A 16,904-nucleotide genomic window follows, 5' to 3' on the forward strand; every position below is an offset into this window, starting at 1 on the left:
AAACCTGGTCGTTGTTTCTTAACTCTTTCCTAAAGCCTTTATTCTTAACAGCTCACGGATTCATGGAAAACAAGATTCCCATCACGAAATTCAAGTCAGTGCATTTAGGTGTTATGTCCATTCAAATTTCCATTCTCTAGGTCTTTTCTCTCAAAACCTTAACCCTTTAACTCCCAGAGGTGACTGACATGAAATTTCTCCCTATAATATCCATACATTATTCAACAAACAGCTAATGAGAATATTCAACAAACAGCTAATGAGAATATTCAAACTTGCTATCTTTATCTAGCACCAAGTTCTTACAACTAATTTACAAGGAAATGTGTAGCAGCTACAGGGGAGAATTAACACAGATTATGAGAGTTAAAGGATTAAGGCAGAGCTTCAATTTACAACCTTTTTGTACATGCAGAATGTAATTTTATGCATGGTTGGATTTACATGAAGACACAGACCACATCTAGGGACATCACCTGCCTGTAAAACTTTCTCAGCTCAATGGCTTACTGAATCTTTGCTTCTTACAAAGTTCCATGAACATGTTCTGCTTTGCCTAAGTAAAATGGTAATAAAATTCATGTCCTGTTTCTCCATGCCCACAGACCTTTCCATGGATGAGAGATATTTATATAATGCTAGAAATAGTCATGGATAAGTGAAGTGCGTTTGATCTCTGGTAAGTTAATATAAACTATTGACTGCTTGGGAGGGCTGGACAAGGTCATGACATAAGGACTGAACACAGAATTGTGCAGGGACATACAACTCATATGATAACACTCATTATTAACATTTCAATATCCTGCTAGTTCATTTACTTGCATTAGGGACTAGTAGATGTACATTTTAGATGCCACTAATACCCTTTACAGATCAGAGTACTAGTAAAACCAAATTAAGTGTTATATTGTACAATCGTTAAACTTTGTTGAATATCAAAGCCGTTTACAGTGAAGTTAGTCAGTAAATGACACAGCCATGCTTGGAGAAAAAGAATGCCAAGTGCAGCCAATAGGGGTCCAAACCACAACCTTCTAATTGGTACTTTGGGTGCTTTGCCACTGAACTATTGGAGACTCGTAGCAGGCTGGGCTGTTTAATTAGGTCCATAATGATAAACCTCCTGCATACTGCCAGGATAGGAATTTCAATATGTAATGCTATACAGAATGATGATATAAATGAAGATGGTATCAACAGTCATGTTTGTTAAATCACTGGTTGACATGTACATGTATTAAGAGAGGATGAAGGTTGAATAAAATTTATGCCAATAATACAAAATGGTGGTTTTTATATCCAGCAAAACAATCAAAGTCAGTATTATGCATCTAAAACTTATACACGAACAGGCATATTACCACAAGTTTTATAGCATTATCATCTTAGACAATGATCAATAAACACATAGGTTTCAATTTCTGCAGGGCTCAGTCAGGCTAGCTCTGTGCAGTGGATAAACATAACACCTGTAAATCAACTTAGTGGTGAGAACTAACAGATAAGTCTAGATCTCCTCTCTTTTTCCATCTGTTTAACCTGGTTCCACATCTCAGGTGTTAAGGTGCTTTGCCCGTGACTCAGAGACATGAGCCGTGACAACAAAAGCAAGAGATGGAAGTCCTCAGCTGTCATGTTGCTCTGATTTTCTTGCCTGCTTTTCACAAAGTCATCCTGAAGAATCTTCTGCATCTCAGAGGACAAAGAATACTCTGCCAGACGTGCTACACCCAAGAATGCTCGCATGCGCTCCATGGTGACTGCTGAGATCCTGCTCAAAGCCCTCTCCACAGGTTGGGGTGATTGGTGGGGTCTGAGAGCCACGTGACAATCTGCAGGAAGCAGTGACTTTCCTTCTGACAGGATCAGTATCAGTAGATTGGTGGTGAAGTCTGCTTTGTAAAAATTGAAGTCATACTCCAGTTTCTGCCAGGAGATGACATTTCCCAGGGCTGTGACATTGTTGACACCATTTGCATTCAGTTGGCCTGCTTGTAAAGCTGTCTCATCCACAATCAAATTGGTGCTTTGGGACAACTGAAGGATGCTGCTCTTAAGACGATTTGCTGTGTAGTCTTTCTTGGGGACAAAGTTCAGTGAGTTCATGTTGTTTAAGGTCATGGACAGGAAATGACACTTAGGTACAAGGTACTCCACAAGCTTGTGCATTTCTCTCGGAAATGAGTCTGAGGATGGACACCCACTGACATTCAAAGTAAACTTTCCAATAGGCATTATTCCTGTCCAGCTGTAAACTGAGGAAATCAAATGGAGGAGCAAGTACTCTGCAGCTAGGCTATCACCACTCATGAGCTGGGTCAGCAGAGACACCAACTCACCTCTTACATCAGCAAGCTGTTGCAAAATAGGAACAGATGCCTCTCCTGTAATGCTGCTGGGGATAGATGGGTTAGAGTGGACTAGATTGCGAGATGCTAACACATGCAGCCGTGGCACTAGTGAAGGAGGTGGATGATGAACAGCTTGTTCCTCTGGAGTGATTAAGTCATCATGGGCAGGGCCTAATGGCCCTTGCTCATTACCATCTCCCATATCATCATCATTGAACACAGCAAGACAAGGATCAACTGACAACACACCAATGAACTCTACCATGTCGTTTACCTTCAGAGTACTTTCTTGATCATAGACATGGACAAGGCAAGCTGTGCCATGCTCGTTCGGGAGAGGAAAATTTAGATCAGTGCTTAACTGATGGGTTGGAACATTACTACCACCTGATGTGTCACTGGGTCTTGATCTTTTAGCATCATCACTGCAGGCATCATGAGGCACTTGCCATCCTACAGGAGGAAATGAATTTAAATTAGGGTGCTATTCTAAGGGTGGTAATAATGAAAGGCATGGGGTAAGAGGTAGAGGGGCAGGGTGGGGGAAATAATATGAAGACCAATTCTGAGAGAAACAACAATCCTTTCTGAGATGCTCAAAACCAACTCTTTAAAACAACTGTAGTTTGTTTATCCTCTTTGAGATAAAACCCATATTCTATAGGAAGATTTTGCTTATTTTGAAAGAGAAGGTGAATAAAATTCAGAGCCTATTTACATGTTGCCTTTTAAATTCCAAAAGTTAGGAGGGAGGGGGGAATTTTTGCGATCTGGAACCTTCTATGCTAGCCCCTCAGGCTAGGTATTAATGGACTTGAGACATTGGAATGGGAAATACCAGGTGCAGAGAGGCAAGAAGCAAGATATGCGATGCCATGACATTTTCAAATATACCCTTTTTAATTTGTGTATATTGCTAAAAAGCAATTTTTAATCCACTGTTTTTCATTTTGATAATTGAATCTATTCAAGATCTGGTTTATTTTGGAATAGAGGCTTATGAAAAGATTGCAATTAGTTTAGCTTGTCAGGTGTAAATATGAATTACTGCTATTGTAAACACAATTTTCTTTCCCATCATTTTGCCTATAAATTCAGTAAAATATCCTACTGAACATAGAGGGAACTAAAAATTGATAGTTTCTTCGTTTGTGTGTTTATCGTTGTTTGAAATTAATGATTCAAAAGGGACCGCTCTTGAAGCAGTGATAAAGGCACTTACCACGCTGAACAGCTGGGGTATTTTCATCGTCCATGTCTTCCTCGAGATCTCTTTTGAGCACTGTGTTCTTCCGCTCAGAGGCTTGTGCTTCGGAGTTTGAAGCTTCTCTTCTCCCTGCAAATGCTTTTCTCGCCCAGTCAGTCTCTCCTGGTATCGGTACGCAGTAAAATATATGCCTCTCTTTGGTTACGTTCTTCGGTGACTCTAGGCGAAGTTCAAAATTTTCAGGACATCTGACGACATCTTGGTACATTCCACACCGCAATTTCGATGAGTTGTCCACCTTGTTCACGGTTTCATACACGGCCAGGTAGAACTCAGGATCGAACATGTCCTGCACCATGCATCGGAATCTAACTAAATTCTTTGATTTCAAAAGATGACTTGGAATGTCATTCAAAGAAGGAACTCGTTGGAGAGCTTCGCTCTTCTGCAATCGACTCGAGAAAAACTCGCCGACTTTTTCATGATCTGGGCTTCCTGATTCATTGAATATTCCTTCAATAACACTGAGGGGGTCAGTGAGCCAGTCCTCTATGCAAGGCATCGCTAAATGTTCTCCTTGTTTGTATAAGTAAACACTTTGCTCGCTGAAACGAAATTTTTTGGCAAGACCCTCGTGGTAGTTTTCCCGGGAAAATTTAGAATTATGCGCGCATGATATTTTGCTAACACCTTGTTGGCTGCATGTGTATGCAGGCTCAAGCATAAATTATTTTCGCTGCGTCTCCGCCATCTTGATGCAACGATTTGGATCGTGAAAATGTTGGCTGACACGATCCTTATTCTCTTCATTTCAGTAGCTACTGCACTTCTCTCTGAAGGTAAGTTTGTTTCGAAATCAGTTACGGTGGCCCAAAACCGTGCCGTGAGATGTGGTTCGATTCAACCGAGTGAATGGCACATCAAGCGAGATTCTTGAACTTGACTGAATTTCTTTCAAGTCCGCTGCCGGTTGCAGGGGTTATCACGATTTTGATATTGCAATTGCGAGGATTCCTCATGCGGAGAGTTATGGTTATATCTTACTGTTACCTGTACATAGTAACTGTTTGATTTTCAATATGGGGATCTTTAATTTTTATTAACCCACTAACTCCCAAGATCAAATTGATAATTCTCCCCTCAAGCTGCTACACATTTCCTTGTAAAGTAGTGATGAGAATTAGGTGTTAAATCAAGATAAAAACTTCTACCTGATAAGTTTGAATATTCTCATTACCTGTTTGCTGGATATTGTGAGGATATAGTGAGAAGTTTCATGTTGATGACTTCTGGGAGTTAAAGGGTTAACTCCTGCTTGTAACATCAATAAATTGTCTGCTATCAATTTCATACTGTTTCAAGCCTTGGTGTTAAAAAAAATGAGGGAAAAAATTGCCAGACTGAGTGAAAAAAGGAGAAGAAATCCTTTCCTATCATAGAATTAAATCGTCCCAGTTCTGCATTTGTAATATACATTTTGTGGCTTAATTTATCATTATGTTGTAAATGATCTTGCAACAAACAATCACACTGTTTCCATGTACAATATTAGTTCTTCTAACTTAACTAGCAACTTCAGAAAACAATCAACAACCCTAAATCACCTTTCATATTTCTGTACTGTCACAAACCTATTAACAAGCTCATCGTAATGCTTCAGTCACCACAATTAGTCCAAGTGTAAATTTCTTTCTTTTTTTTTCAATTCAATAAATATGCCACATATGGGGTATAAAAATTAGACAAAGAGTTACCAATGTTTATGGGGTTCAAAATTAAATCACGTTTTATGGCACATGTTCATTGGAGGTGATACCTCATATGCTGACCAAAGATATGCAGGACTTCATAAGAATACATTTCTTTTATATTTAGTTTCTTGTGCAGTAGGGTTATGGTATCACTATCGTAGGAAATATTTTATTGTATTTGGCCATAAATCTGTTTTGTATATTTAATAACACTTATCAAGGGAGCAAAAAAAGAGATTGTAGCAACCTTACTTTTATTTTCTCTTTTATAGGAATCACATATCTATTGGTTTACAGAACAGACAAATATAAGAAGTTAACTGCAGAAGTCGAAAAAGATAGTAAAAAGTGTGAGTATCTTTGTTATTGTAGAGTATTCAACTACCTTTTATTCAGTGATCAAGAATCATGGACTACCATACAATGCTTGTAATTAGATATTTTACTTTTACTTAGGAGAGTAGATTTACAATATGATCAAGTAAAAAGAAGTGTCCTGACTGTGGTAATGCTATGTAATGCTTGGTAAACCAATGCACTGCAGTTATATAACGAGAAGAATGTTTACATATTTTACATAAAAGTTATAAGTCATCAAGTGAATCAGCTCTCTTTGATCAAAGCTGTAATATTACAATCTTTCCATAATGATCATAGACATATATTTCATGCTTTTATTTCAGTCAAATTGTTGTACTGTGTCAACTCTAGAGAACATTGACTGAATTTTATTAAAATACCTAGAAGCTTTGTCTTGATGGTATTTACTTCTGTTTCTTAGTGGAGAAGAGAAAAGAAAATATCTTAGATCTTCCCAGACAAGGGGGAGGTCAGAAGAAGAAAATGGGTAAGCATACCAAGAATGATAATTAGTTTTTTCTTTTTGATGTAGTTACTGGATGATATTACTACAACTGCTTTACATGAAATCCTGGTGAAGTGTGTTTTACAATTGTTTGGGTTTGTGCCTTTTCTTAGAAAGAGTTGAGGAGAAGCTTAAGAATCACAACAGAGACCTTTCAATGGTGAGAGACTTCTTTATTTCAAGTATAATCAATATATTCACTTTGTGTGCAAGAATTATATGATTTTACCGTATCTTGTTTAGGTTGACTCAGTTCTGATCAATAATGGCTGTTTGGCACATGATTCCGTGGAAATTATTAACAAGAATCATTGGTTACAACTGAGTTTCAAACATTTGCAAAAAATTAACTTAAAATTCCTTTACTTTGTTTGCCTGGATTCTTTAAATTTTTGCAATCCAAGCTTCAAGAACATTGTTACTGTATACAACAGTATCTCTCATGAAATTCCTCTGTGCGATGAATACCCCCTCCTCTTGCATAGCTTTCCTGTAGTTTGATTTGACTTGACGTCTTGTGTGTTAAATGGTGATATATATTTGTAATTCTTTTGAAGGTGAAAATGAAGTCCATCTTTGCCATTGGATTTACATTTACAGCTCTTATTGGCATGTTTAATTCTATGTAAGTGTGTGACCCTAAAACATTCAGTGATGGTTTTTACAACTGCAATTGTACAGAATATAAAAATTTTTGGATTAATTTTTAGCAATGACATTTCCATATACAGATTATTTACATTTATTACCTTAAATTCAAGTTAGAGAGGGCTGCCTTATATTTGTCACATTGTGTTGTCCTATTTTTCAGATTTGATGGCAGAGTTGTTGCAAAGCTTCCTTTTGTTCCCCACTCTTGGCTTCAAGGCTTGTCCCATCGCAACTTAATGGGCACAGATTTTACTGACTGCTCCTTTATCTTCCTGTATATTCTTTGTACTATGTCTGTAAGACAGGTTTGTGCAAGTTTTTTTTCCTAGCTAGGTATTTAGCAACATTCATAGATACAGTATAGACAACACTGTACTTTCTAATGTTAAGGCCCTTTGGTTGTGAGCAACTTATCAATCACAGAACCTATTGATCAGTTGATCAATCAGTCAGGCAGACAGTTGATTAATTAAACAATCAAACAACCAGTTAATCATCAATTGATCATTCAATTATCCTTCTGCAGAATTGTACTGATTAATTGTCAAAAACTTATTTTTATGTGTATAGATGGGCCCCTCTACCTGGATTCTCTCAGTAACTTGATGTTACCTTTGCTGAACCTAATTAAGATCATTGATTTTCTCTTCTCAGAATATTCAAAAAATGCTGGGCTTTGCTCCATCTAGAGCTGCAAGCAAGGTTGGTGGTCTGCTGACACCACCACAGGGTACCAAGTAAACTTCACAGGAGTTTTGGCCACAGAGTACTCATTTGCCTTGGAATTCTGTACAATACAACTTGTTTGGACCATTTATTGACCTACAGAAACAGTCTTCCTAAGCATGTCTGTCCCCAGGTGTTACAATGCTAGTGAACTTTTAGGAAAGCCCCATATTGTCGTAAATGTACATGTAACTATCAGTACATTTATCACAGTCAAAAATTAAATTTTTGATGTTACTCGGAGATTTCCATTTTTCCTTCTTCTTTTCTTTCCACGTATGTTTTTTTTTTTCCAAGGTGTTTGTTTTTTGCCATGAGAGTTTGGTTGTCGTTAAATACCTTGAAGAATTCGTACAGAACTGATTTGGTTGAGGTAGAGCCGGGATAACCAACTGGCTCTATTGAAACAGTCCAAGGAAAACGTAGTATGGAGGTATTGGTTGTCCCGAATATTCCAAAGCGATGAAATATACCGAAAGCTTGATTTTTTAAAAATATTTTTTGCCAGTCTATAAAGGGAATGAAGCACTGCCTTTTGCGCAAATGGCACTTTATAAAACACGACTCCATTTAACACGTGTGCAAAATTATACTTGCTACGCTCCGCCATCTGTTTTTCAGTTAAATCATTCCAAACCGAAGTAAACCCATCACGCCATGGGAAGAATAAAAACATGGAGATATACAACCTCACTTTACTTTAGTGAGAAATAAATTGAGTAAAAACAATTAAAAAAATTTAGACATACTCTTTTGAAATGGGTTTTGTCTTCGTGATGAGAAGACTAGATCTTTATGAGTTAATATTCTCTTGATCTCTACTTAAAACTTTAATGGCTTTTCTTGGAAATCAGTTAACTAACAAAGGATTAAGCTTTTGGTCAATTTGGCAGTTATTATTCGTGCACCTTTTTTATGACTTCGAGGAAGCAAAACCCCTAAAGGAAATCATGAAAAGCCGGTTGAGGAAGAGTCATCGCGACTAGCTTGCCTTGGTTATCAGGTAGCTGAAGACATGCGCGCATTCACCCATTCATGATACAGGCTCAATGGAGAAAACGTCAATTCGTATCTGTTAACTTCGTTTATTGCAAAAGGTTTCCATAGAGAGGAACAACTACTTTTTCAATTGATTATCAGATAGGTGGATATGATAGACACATTCAGTGACTATTTTGTTAGTAAAAAACTTGTATTCCTTCACATTGGTTTAGCTTTAGGCAGAGTTAACGTGAGATCTTTTTTAAAAATCAATCGAGGCTGAATTGAGGTCATGTTTCTCGTTTTTTTTTTATTTCGGCGTAAACAAAACACGATTATAAATTGCTAAGCAGCCAGCTTTTCTGAGAAATTTAAAGATCAAAGAGTTAACGGGGAAAGATTCTTTAACGAGATTCAAAATGAATGCTATTAATCATACCAATAGTCCCTGACACGGTAAGAAACGGGACAAGTAAAGGAAAATGACGTTTGGCAATAGCTAACGGATATTTTAGAAACATATTTTTTATCAAATGATCTTTTACAAATTCCTTTTGACGGCGGGAATTGCTTTCCAACGTACAAACAATACATTATTACGGGGGCCCGAGTTCATTGACGTCACAAAAGAGGGCACCCCTACCCATGCATAATATGTTGAACAAATAACTTTCTTTGTTAAAATTTTCCCTTGCGGTCAATTATGGAATGCGGCGGAAGAGGCCCGTAGACATGTTAACGATATAAACATTCTTCGTTCAATTTGTTCTCAGTCTGCGGCAAATTAGATTTCATCTGCCTCACGCGTGAGGCTTGGGAGGTTGATTTTTTTAGGGATATAAAGATGTCCACATTTAATGCCTCACCCGAGGTGATTTTGTCCAAAAACGGTGCCAAATACCTACTTAAAAGAAACGCTAGTGAGAAAGAATTGTTTAAGAAGCAGACGTGGCTGCTAGACAAAGCTAAATCAAAAGAAGAGAGGGCCTTTTGCCGTGAGAGGGAGCGACTTTTACAACGTCGACTCTCGAGATTACAAGGAGTTGGTAAAACATCTCCTTCTTCAGACGAAAGGGTCAAAAGGATTACTGAAGATGAGTCTGATAAATGGGAAGTACAAAGTGATACACCATGTTATATCAAACATCGGAGAAAACAAGGTATTTTCTTGGACAGCTCGCCATTATGGTCCTCTCAAGATTCTGTGTGCCCATCGTCTAGGGCCTCCATGAGTCAAAGAGGCCCTGGAGTCCATAACTGTGATGAGTTTCTTAGTAGCCCCAGCGTGGTTAGGAAGTTCAAAAGAGCCATTTCAGAACAGTACAGCTTGACAAGCTCACGGACAAGCTCGCCGCGATCGACAAGTTGTGTTCTTCCCCCAATTTCACTTCAGTGTCCGATTTCTGGTAACGAGGGAGAAAGAAAACTCATACATGCACGATCAAAAGCAAAGTACAAGGAAGCGAGTTTCATTTGATGGGCCTTGATTCAATGACGGGTAAACATCAGTCACCTTCTCGGTGATAAATGAAAAACTATACCTTAAAGTGGCTAAAATGCCTCAAATTTAGAGTCAAAGGATAGAACGTGTGTCTTTGTGGAACGTACGAATACTGATATAATATTCAAGTGTTATACATGACAGTCATGCCCGCAACATACAATTTCCATATCACAAATTACTCATTACAATGTCTCATGGTTTTTTTATCATTACCCTTTTAGAATTATAAGTATAAGTTAAGGAATTATTTTATTTGAAGCCCACTAACACTTACACAAACAGCGAGTTATCAATTGATGAGACTTTAAAATTTTATAATAAAGGACATTTATGGATAGAGCGAAAACTAATTTGATATGTTTCATCTAGGGTGATTTAAAGTGGTCTTGTTGAATGTTATTCAAAAATGAATCGAGAAACCATCATTTACTGTCAAATCTGACAGGTAATTGAATCAAATCCAGTGCCCGGAGGTCAAATAGTCTAACTTTTCATAACAGATACAACGATTTTTAATATCGGCTGAGTTCTGATGAAATCTATAGTTATCTCGAAAAGCTTGAATAAATATGAACAAAGCGCGTGAAAGGGTTCAGGCGAAGAACACCACCGAACACCACCGAAACCCTGCCGGCTAAATACCGATTTTAATTACTGGGCGAGGTTGCCGGTTGGACAATCATGAGGTACTTAGTACGTAGGAAATTTCTCGGAAACTTCGGACGCCTCCTGATTAGAAAGAGGTGCATCTCAAAATGGTTAAATTTCTTAGTCGTCAGTACCCTTAAACACGTAAATGCTTGTCTCACCTTTTCGTCGGTTTTATTTCAGTAGGAAAGAAATGAAATAGCAACCCTTGCGTGTTTTTTTTGCTTGAATAATATTATCCTTTTGCGAGAGCTCCAGAATACGCTTACGTCATGTTGTGTGTTCTCTCGAATAGTGGCATGCAAGAGAATGTGTTGGATTGGCAAAAATGGTGCGATTGCGGTCTGCAATTCGACGGTTTTATGTTAAAAATCTATTTAGCTAGTTAAAGGTCTCTGTTCGCAGAATCAGAACGTCAATGTTTGGTTACATCCAATTTTTACCAAGACTTATGATCACAGTATTTGGATCATGTTCCGATGAAGCACCAATTACACTCCATGGCTACTGGCCACACCAATTTTTTGGTCTTCATTAATAAAAAATAAAGAGTCCGGTTTATAGAAAACGAGAAAAGATTCAGGGAGTAAAAGCAACTCTTTTTATTTCTCTTGGGCTATGGTTAGTTTCACTCAAACTTCAAGCTGACCCCTCCGAAATAAGCGGAAAATTTCTTCGAAACCTGAGGGACGCTTTCGAAATGGAAAACCGTTCATGATGAGAACTGACAGATGATAGTCGTTCAGAATCAAGGACAGAATTTTCCGCAATCAAACAAAATTTGCCAATTAAAAATTGAACGGCACCGTCCAAACCAAAATCAGATGGAAGCATCCGAAGTCTGCTAGCTCAGTGAATAGACAACTCAAAGCTTGTTTTTACCGCGCTATGTTCCCGGGTCGTGCCTTTCTTGCTAACTTTCTTTTCAATATCTTGTTCTCGTCAGTTTCTTTGTACAGAAAAGAAATTTTTACGTCATGAATAAGGTCGTTTTTTTATCTTGCGTAGGCTCTCCCGATTCTGGCAACCAAACAGTTTTGACGAACGGCGGTTTCACACTATAAGATGTATATATACCCCTTATATATATATATATATATATATACACCCCTATATATATACACCCCTTATATATATATATATATATATATATATATATATATATATATGTATATATTTTTTTTTTATTTTTTTTTTTTATAAGAACGTCTAATTTTGGAGCTGAGGCTGAACGCTCTCATGTTTTTTTCTTTGCGACTGAAGCCTTAAAACGTTCCTAATAAATCAAGTCGGACGTGACCAGACCTAAGAGGGTAATTTGTCACTAGCTATTAACTGAGTTGATAACGTAAATTGGCGATTGTAAAGAGTTTCAAAGCTGACATTTCGAGCGTTAGCCCGTTATCATTTGCTCTGACGAAGGGCTAACGCTCGAAACGTTAGCCTTTGAACTCTTTCCGGAGGCCAATTTACGTTATCAACTCAGTTGATTATACCAAATTACCCTGTTACACTCTCGCACCGACGCAGCACCACAGTTTCATTCTCTAGAAACGTACCCTTTATTCACGTGACCAGACTAAGTTCGACTTCAAACCAGTTAGTTGTTTTCAGTGTATCGTGCAATAGGAAAACATTATTGTTGAAAAAAGGCCGCTAAGTATTTAAGTTAAATGTCCTGTTAGACCACAGTTTTACATTTCTTTTACCTTTGCTTAAACTTCACAAAAAGGAGAAAAATAAAGATGTTCTAAACTGATTCTCACCCTGGGTATGTTCTTAGTATTTTCTCAAAATTTTGGTTTATCTCAACCAGAACAATGGAATTTTTAATAGGAAAGGTTCTTATCGAAGGAGGGTGTGCGGTGTCTTTTTTTGGTCTTTACGGAGACATGGTCTTTATCGTTGAACCTAGACCGGTATAGGACATAAGCTCTGTTTTGCATGGTTTCTATTGTACCCATGATTACAGTCAAAGATCCTTTAAATGTTATTAAACACAAAAGTATTGGTCCATTTCGATAAATTTTAGATTTTGTTTCACGAAAGTTTACTGATTATTGCATGCATTGAAGTCTCAATCTTCTATAAAACTCCTTTTGTTTGATCGTTTGTTGTTGTAGTTGTTGTTGTGTTTGGCTTCTACATTCAGAATCAAAGTAATTCAGTAATGATCAATGCGGGATTTGTCCCAGGTTGTGCTTGGTTTGTCACATTTTATATTAATAACTTTTAATTTCAATCGTACGTTCAGACACCATTTATCACGCTAAATTGAATAAAAGTACTCCTAAATCGATATGTGACATTCTCATAATTAAGCCTCGGAAAAATGACACTGTTTTTCTCTGCCAAGGTTAGTATAAATTTTCTTTTTCCTTTGTGTGAATTATTCGTGACGATTCGTCCTACGAAGTTCGATTCAGTGCTCACCGATATTACTACACGGTTTTACAAGGGATTTAGTGCCCCGGAATAGTCGCAGTGCAAATCAAATTCAAGACAATATTAAGTATGGGAATAGCTTTTCATATAAATATTTGAAGATAAATTCCATTTCCATTGGTATACATGTATATGCGTGCACCTCTGTAGCTGCAAGATAAAGTTTAGCTACCTCATGAGATCAGTCATGGAAACCATTGATTAAACTTATATTGTCCCACAGACACTTTCCGGTAGAAATTGCCGGTTCAAGATTTACATTCGTTGTGAAATGAAAACGTATTGTTAGGTAAGCAGATTAAAGCTGCTTATAGTGTTACAGGTAAGGCCCGAAGCTGCTTCTAATATTACAGGTGAGGCCCGCTCAGCAAGATACACTACTTTATGGATCTGGGACAGTTCGTTCCATGTAAGTGTTTTGATCCTCATTCATGATGCGTCCGCTGACCCTATGAATCGTGCGCATGGACGCCGTACAGTTTGTCTATTGCATCAAGACTTGGCGCGGCTGCATGACAAGCGGGAAATTGAAGCGTTCCACTAGTGCGTAGAAAGTGTCAGTTATGGTTCGAAATGCGGTTGAAAAAAAATCACATAGTGACAAAAGGAAAGGGAAAAGCCCCCAGAAGCGCAGTTTCTCAACAGCTGAAGTGATATACAGTAATGCTAAAAGATCAGCTCCTGTTGATGAAGGCAGTGCACGAAGTAAGCTGATTTGATCAAAATTTACATGTCATTATTTGCTAACTACTTTGTCATTATGATGAAAGAAAATGGCATGACTGATGAAAGACTTGTCGGTTTATGTTTAGACCTGGAGTTATCCGTCATATTTTAATAGATCAAAACGTTATCGAAATCAGCCAGGTAATTGGACAAACAACATGCCCACTTTGTGCACGAAATTGCGGACAGAAGGTTTAATGTCGTAAATATTAAAATAACTGAGAATCAAACAGTACCTAGAGCCGCGTTCTCTCGTGATTTAAGCAAGTAATTTCAATACATTGCAAGAAGAAAACAAGTGCATGCGGTCCATTCACTTCATACGCTTTTCCGCAAGACAACGAGAGTGGTATGATTCGGGAGAAAACTATCTAAACATTTATCCTATCATCAGAAAATTCCAGCATGGTGTTCAAAGTGAGATTTCCTGTACCGGATTGAATTTGTCAGCCCTTTTTCCCTGAAAAAGTCATGTCATTGCTTGTGAGAAGGTCATGAAATTGCTTGTGGAAATATTCTTTGGTCTCATTGGGTTATGCAAAATTTCAATAAGTGGAGGTTAAGTAAAAATCTCTGTATGGAAGTCTGTCATAATGACAAACATTGTAACCATGATGACAGTAATTTACTCCTCACAGTTTTTATATCAATATTCAAATGTATATACTGGAAGTGCCCATTGACTGTACACCACAGTTTTTAGTAGGGAGATGGATAAAAAATCATAATCTAAAACGAGCCTTGCTCTCAGGGTTTGGGTCTACTGACACCTTGGGAATAAAGTTAATGTTTGAGTGTGACAATGTTATTTTGAAATGTAAATAATTATTGTTAGCAAATGTATTTTGACACATACACTTGTCTTATGGTAAGAGTGTAATCCATTCTGCTCTAAGTGATTAACAAAATTTCTTTCTTTCATGTTGTCTTTCAATTTGATTGCAGAAAGGAGGAAATATAGACCAGGGACTAGAGCTCTGATGGAAATTAAACATTACCAAAAGACAACTCATCTCTTACTCAGAAAAAGTCCTTTCTTCAGGGTGGTAAGTTTGATGTTAAGTTAAACATGAATGTTGCAAAGTTTGGTGTTGTATTAAGAAACTTTTAAGTGCTGCAATGTCACTTTTATCATTTAAAAATTTAAGGTTCAACTTTCAGCATAATGTTATCATCTATCATCCCACCCTTCCTCTATATTAATTGCTTTCAATGAATAAGAGAACTTTAATGGGTTGTTATTTTTCTTGTCACTAACCATTTGCAGAATATTTGGAATGTACAGAGACTTTTTAGTGATTCTCAACAACTTCTTAACCATAAACTTAGTTACTGATATGATTAAATCCTTTAGTGGACCTTGTGTGGAACAGTACTGGTAATTTTAATCACAACTACCTCTTTCTTTTTCAATTTGATAATGTAATTGATATCACTTGGCTAGAATGTTTAGATTTTCTTGCTATGTTATTACAAAATTATACAAGTAAGCTTTTTTATCTTCAGTTATATGTACATGTACAGAGGTTACATATTTTAGTTTATTGTTTGTTATAGGTCAGAGAAATTGCTGACAAGTTTTACCAGCAGGTAGAGTTAAGGTGGCAGGCAACAGCATTGCTAGCATTACAGGAGGTAAGGAATTCTGTGAAATTTTTGCTGTATGGTTTATTCTACCCTATGTATATCTACATTGTTAGTTTAATAATTTGCAGAAGTGTTAAAGACATAGTGATACATTTGGTAGATGTTGTGCAAAAGTAATTTTTAACTTTGAGGCTGGTTACTATGGGAGGGGGGGGGGTGTGAATAGGTTTTCCATCCGTTGATATTTTACTTATTTGGGTGATTTTATCCCTGGAAAATGTTTCATTATAACTTATTACCCAGTAACACTTATCCACAATAGTTTATAGAGGACTCTGCACTTGTTAATACAGTTGTATAATGTTTGAAGATGTTTGTTGTTTCTGTTTTCAGGCAGCAGAAGCATTCCTTGTTAGACTTTTTGAGGATGCGTACCATTCATGTTGTTTATATCCATCACAATGTTATTTTTTTGTTTTAATACCTTGTTCCCTTTTACTCTCTTCATTTATAGTTGTTTACTAATTCTTTCTCAAACATTCTTTATTTGTGTAATATAATCAGTGTGCTTCAACTTAATTGTATGTTATTTTTTGGAAATTTTACATGTACACATGTAAATGAATGTGCATGAGTGAAGTATTTATTTCTTTATTGTAATGCATGTAGATTTAAATGACAATTGGTTCCTGTGTTGTTCTCTTTGTTTTTCTTGTTTCTTTTACAGTAATTTGTGCGCCATCCATGCCAAAAGAGTTACTGTCATGCCCAGGGACATGCAGCTGGCCAGGCGAATCCGTGGACGACATGATGGGCTTGGTTGATTGAAAATGAATATTTCATCACTTCATAAACCAAACTATGGAAGAGCACTTTTATTTTTTAAAAAGATGTATTTTACTTCATGTAATATTTTTTGAGCAACTTTTAGTTTTTCTATTTTTCTATTTTGTTTTATGTAACTTAAATGCATGCTTGAAGTAAATTTTAAATCACTTTGAATGTTTGAACTGAGTGCTGTAATTATTTAACGGAACTACTCGTACATCAGAAGGAAATAAAATTATTTACTAGACTAAGTACTGTACACTGTCTTTAAGTTGTCTGTTTCTTTTTTGATAGTGATCTTTTTTAAACAAGTTGGACTCACCACACTTGGTTCAAAGCAGCTCTACTTATCTCTAATACTACTGAAGTAAATTATAAAATATTGGATGAATCGAAAGAGACCGTTTACATTGTTCGTGTTTGTACGTTACTGTTTGCCAGTGTGCTTTGAAAAAAACTGTTGCGTATTATTTTGAGATTAATTGAAAATACCTTCCTAACAATAACACTTTTGTCATTAGAACCTTTACACCTCGTGGCTGAGTGTAAGTTTTTAATAGTCCTAATCGTTTTAATTGATTATCACAACGCGAACCTTTGTTTCGCTGCATGTATCCCACTCTTAGCTCCT

At 36.9% G+C, this 16,904-nt stretch overlaps 3 protein-coding genes across 3 annotated transcripts; 2 read left to right on the forward strand and 1 right to left on the reverse strand.

Moving 5' to 3' along the window:
* Positions 1 to 11: 11 nt before the first annotated feature.
* Positions 12 to 4,198, reverse strand: LOC131771057 (mini-chromosome maintenance complex-binding protein). The gene is made up of 2 exons (XM_059086813.2): positions 3,577 to 4,198; positions 12 to 2,807 (listed from the first exon to the last, which is right to left on the reverse strand). The coding sequence occupies exons 1-2, from the start codon at positions 4,121 to 4,123 to the stop codon at positions 1,498 to 1,500; spliced, it is 1,857 nt and encodes a 618-aa protein (XP_058942796.2). The 5' UTR covers positions 4,124 to 4,198; the 3' UTR covers positions 12 to 1,497.
* A 98-nt stretch (positions 4,199 to 4,296) lies between these two features.
* LOC131771059 (calcium load-activated calcium channel) lies at positions 4,297 to 7,797 on the forward strand. The gene is made up of 7 exons (XM_059086815.2): positions 4,297 to 4,400; positions 5,585 to 5,662; positions 6,094 to 6,159; positions 6,291 to 6,337; positions 6,735 to 6,802; positions 6,989 to 7,133; positions 7,483 to 7,797. Exons 1-7 carry the CDS (start codon positions 4,340 to 4,342, stop codon positions 7,567 to 7,569), a joined length of 552 nt encoding a protein of 183 aa, XP_058942798.1. The 5' UTR covers positions 4,297 to 4,339; the 3' UTR covers positions 7,570 to 7,797.
* A 5,834-nt stretch (positions 7,798 to 13,631) lies between these two features.
* Positions 13,632 to 16,539, forward strand: LOC136280452 (histone H3, embryonic-like). Its single transcript, XM_066165626.1, has 5 exons — positions 13,632 to 13,837; positions 14,804 to 14,904; positions 15,416 to 15,493; positions 15,839 to 15,876; positions 16,173 to 16,539. The coding sequence occupies exons 1-5, from the start codon at positions 13,696 to 13,698 to the stop codon at positions 16,267 to 16,269; spliced, it is 456 nt and encodes a 151-aa protein (XP_066021723.1). The 5' UTR covers positions 13,632 to 13,695; the 3' UTR covers positions 16,270 to 16,539.
* The last annotated feature ends 365 nt before the right edge of the window (positions 16,540 to 16,904 follow it).

The sequence above is a fragment of the Pocillopora verrucosa genome, chromosome 4 (genome assembly GCF_036669915.1).
Source record: "Pocillopora verrucosa isolate sample1 chromosome 4, ASM3666991v2, whole genome shotgun sequence".
NCBI classification, from domain to species: Eukaryota; Metazoa; Cnidaria; class Anthozoa; order Scleractinia; family Pocilloporidae; genus Pocillopora; species Pocillopora verrucosa.

Excerpts from the sequence above, each read along its gene's own strand:
- LOC131771057 (XM_059086813.2), bottom strand. The coding sequence starts at position 4,123 with ATGCCTTGCATAGAGGACTGGCTCACTGACCCCCTCAGTGTTATTGAA. Across the intron at positions 2,808-3,576 it reads TACCCCAGCTGTTCAGCGTG|GATGGCAAGTGCCTCATGAT; the intron begins GTAAGTGCCTTT and ends TTCCTCCTGTAG.
- LOC131771059 (XM_059086815.2), top strand. The coding sequence starts at position 4,340 with ATGTTGGCTGACACGATCCTTATTCTCTTCATTTCAGTAGCTACTGCA. Across the intron at positions 5,663-6,093 it reads CGAAAAAGATAGTAAAAAGT|TGGAGAAGAGAAAAGAAAAT; the intron begins GTGAGTATCTTT and ends TCTGTTTCTTAG. Across the intron at positions 7,134-7,482 it reads GTACTATGTCTGTAAGACAG|AATATTCAAAAAATGCTGGG; the intron begins GTTTGTGCAAGT and ends TTCTCTTCTCAG.
- LOC136280452 (XM_066165626.1), top strand. The coding sequence starts at position 13,696 with ATGGTTCGAAATGCGGTTGAAAAAAAATCACATAGTGACAAAAGGAAA. Across the intron at positions 15,494-15,838 it reads CATTGCTAGCATTACAGGAG|GCAGCAGAAGCATTCCTTGT; the intron begins GTAAGGAATTCT and ends TTCTGTTTTCAG. Across the intron at positions 15,877-16,172 it reads GTTAGACTTTTTGAGGATGC|TAATTTGTGCGCCATCCATG; the intron begins GTACCATTCATG and ends TTTCTTTTACAG.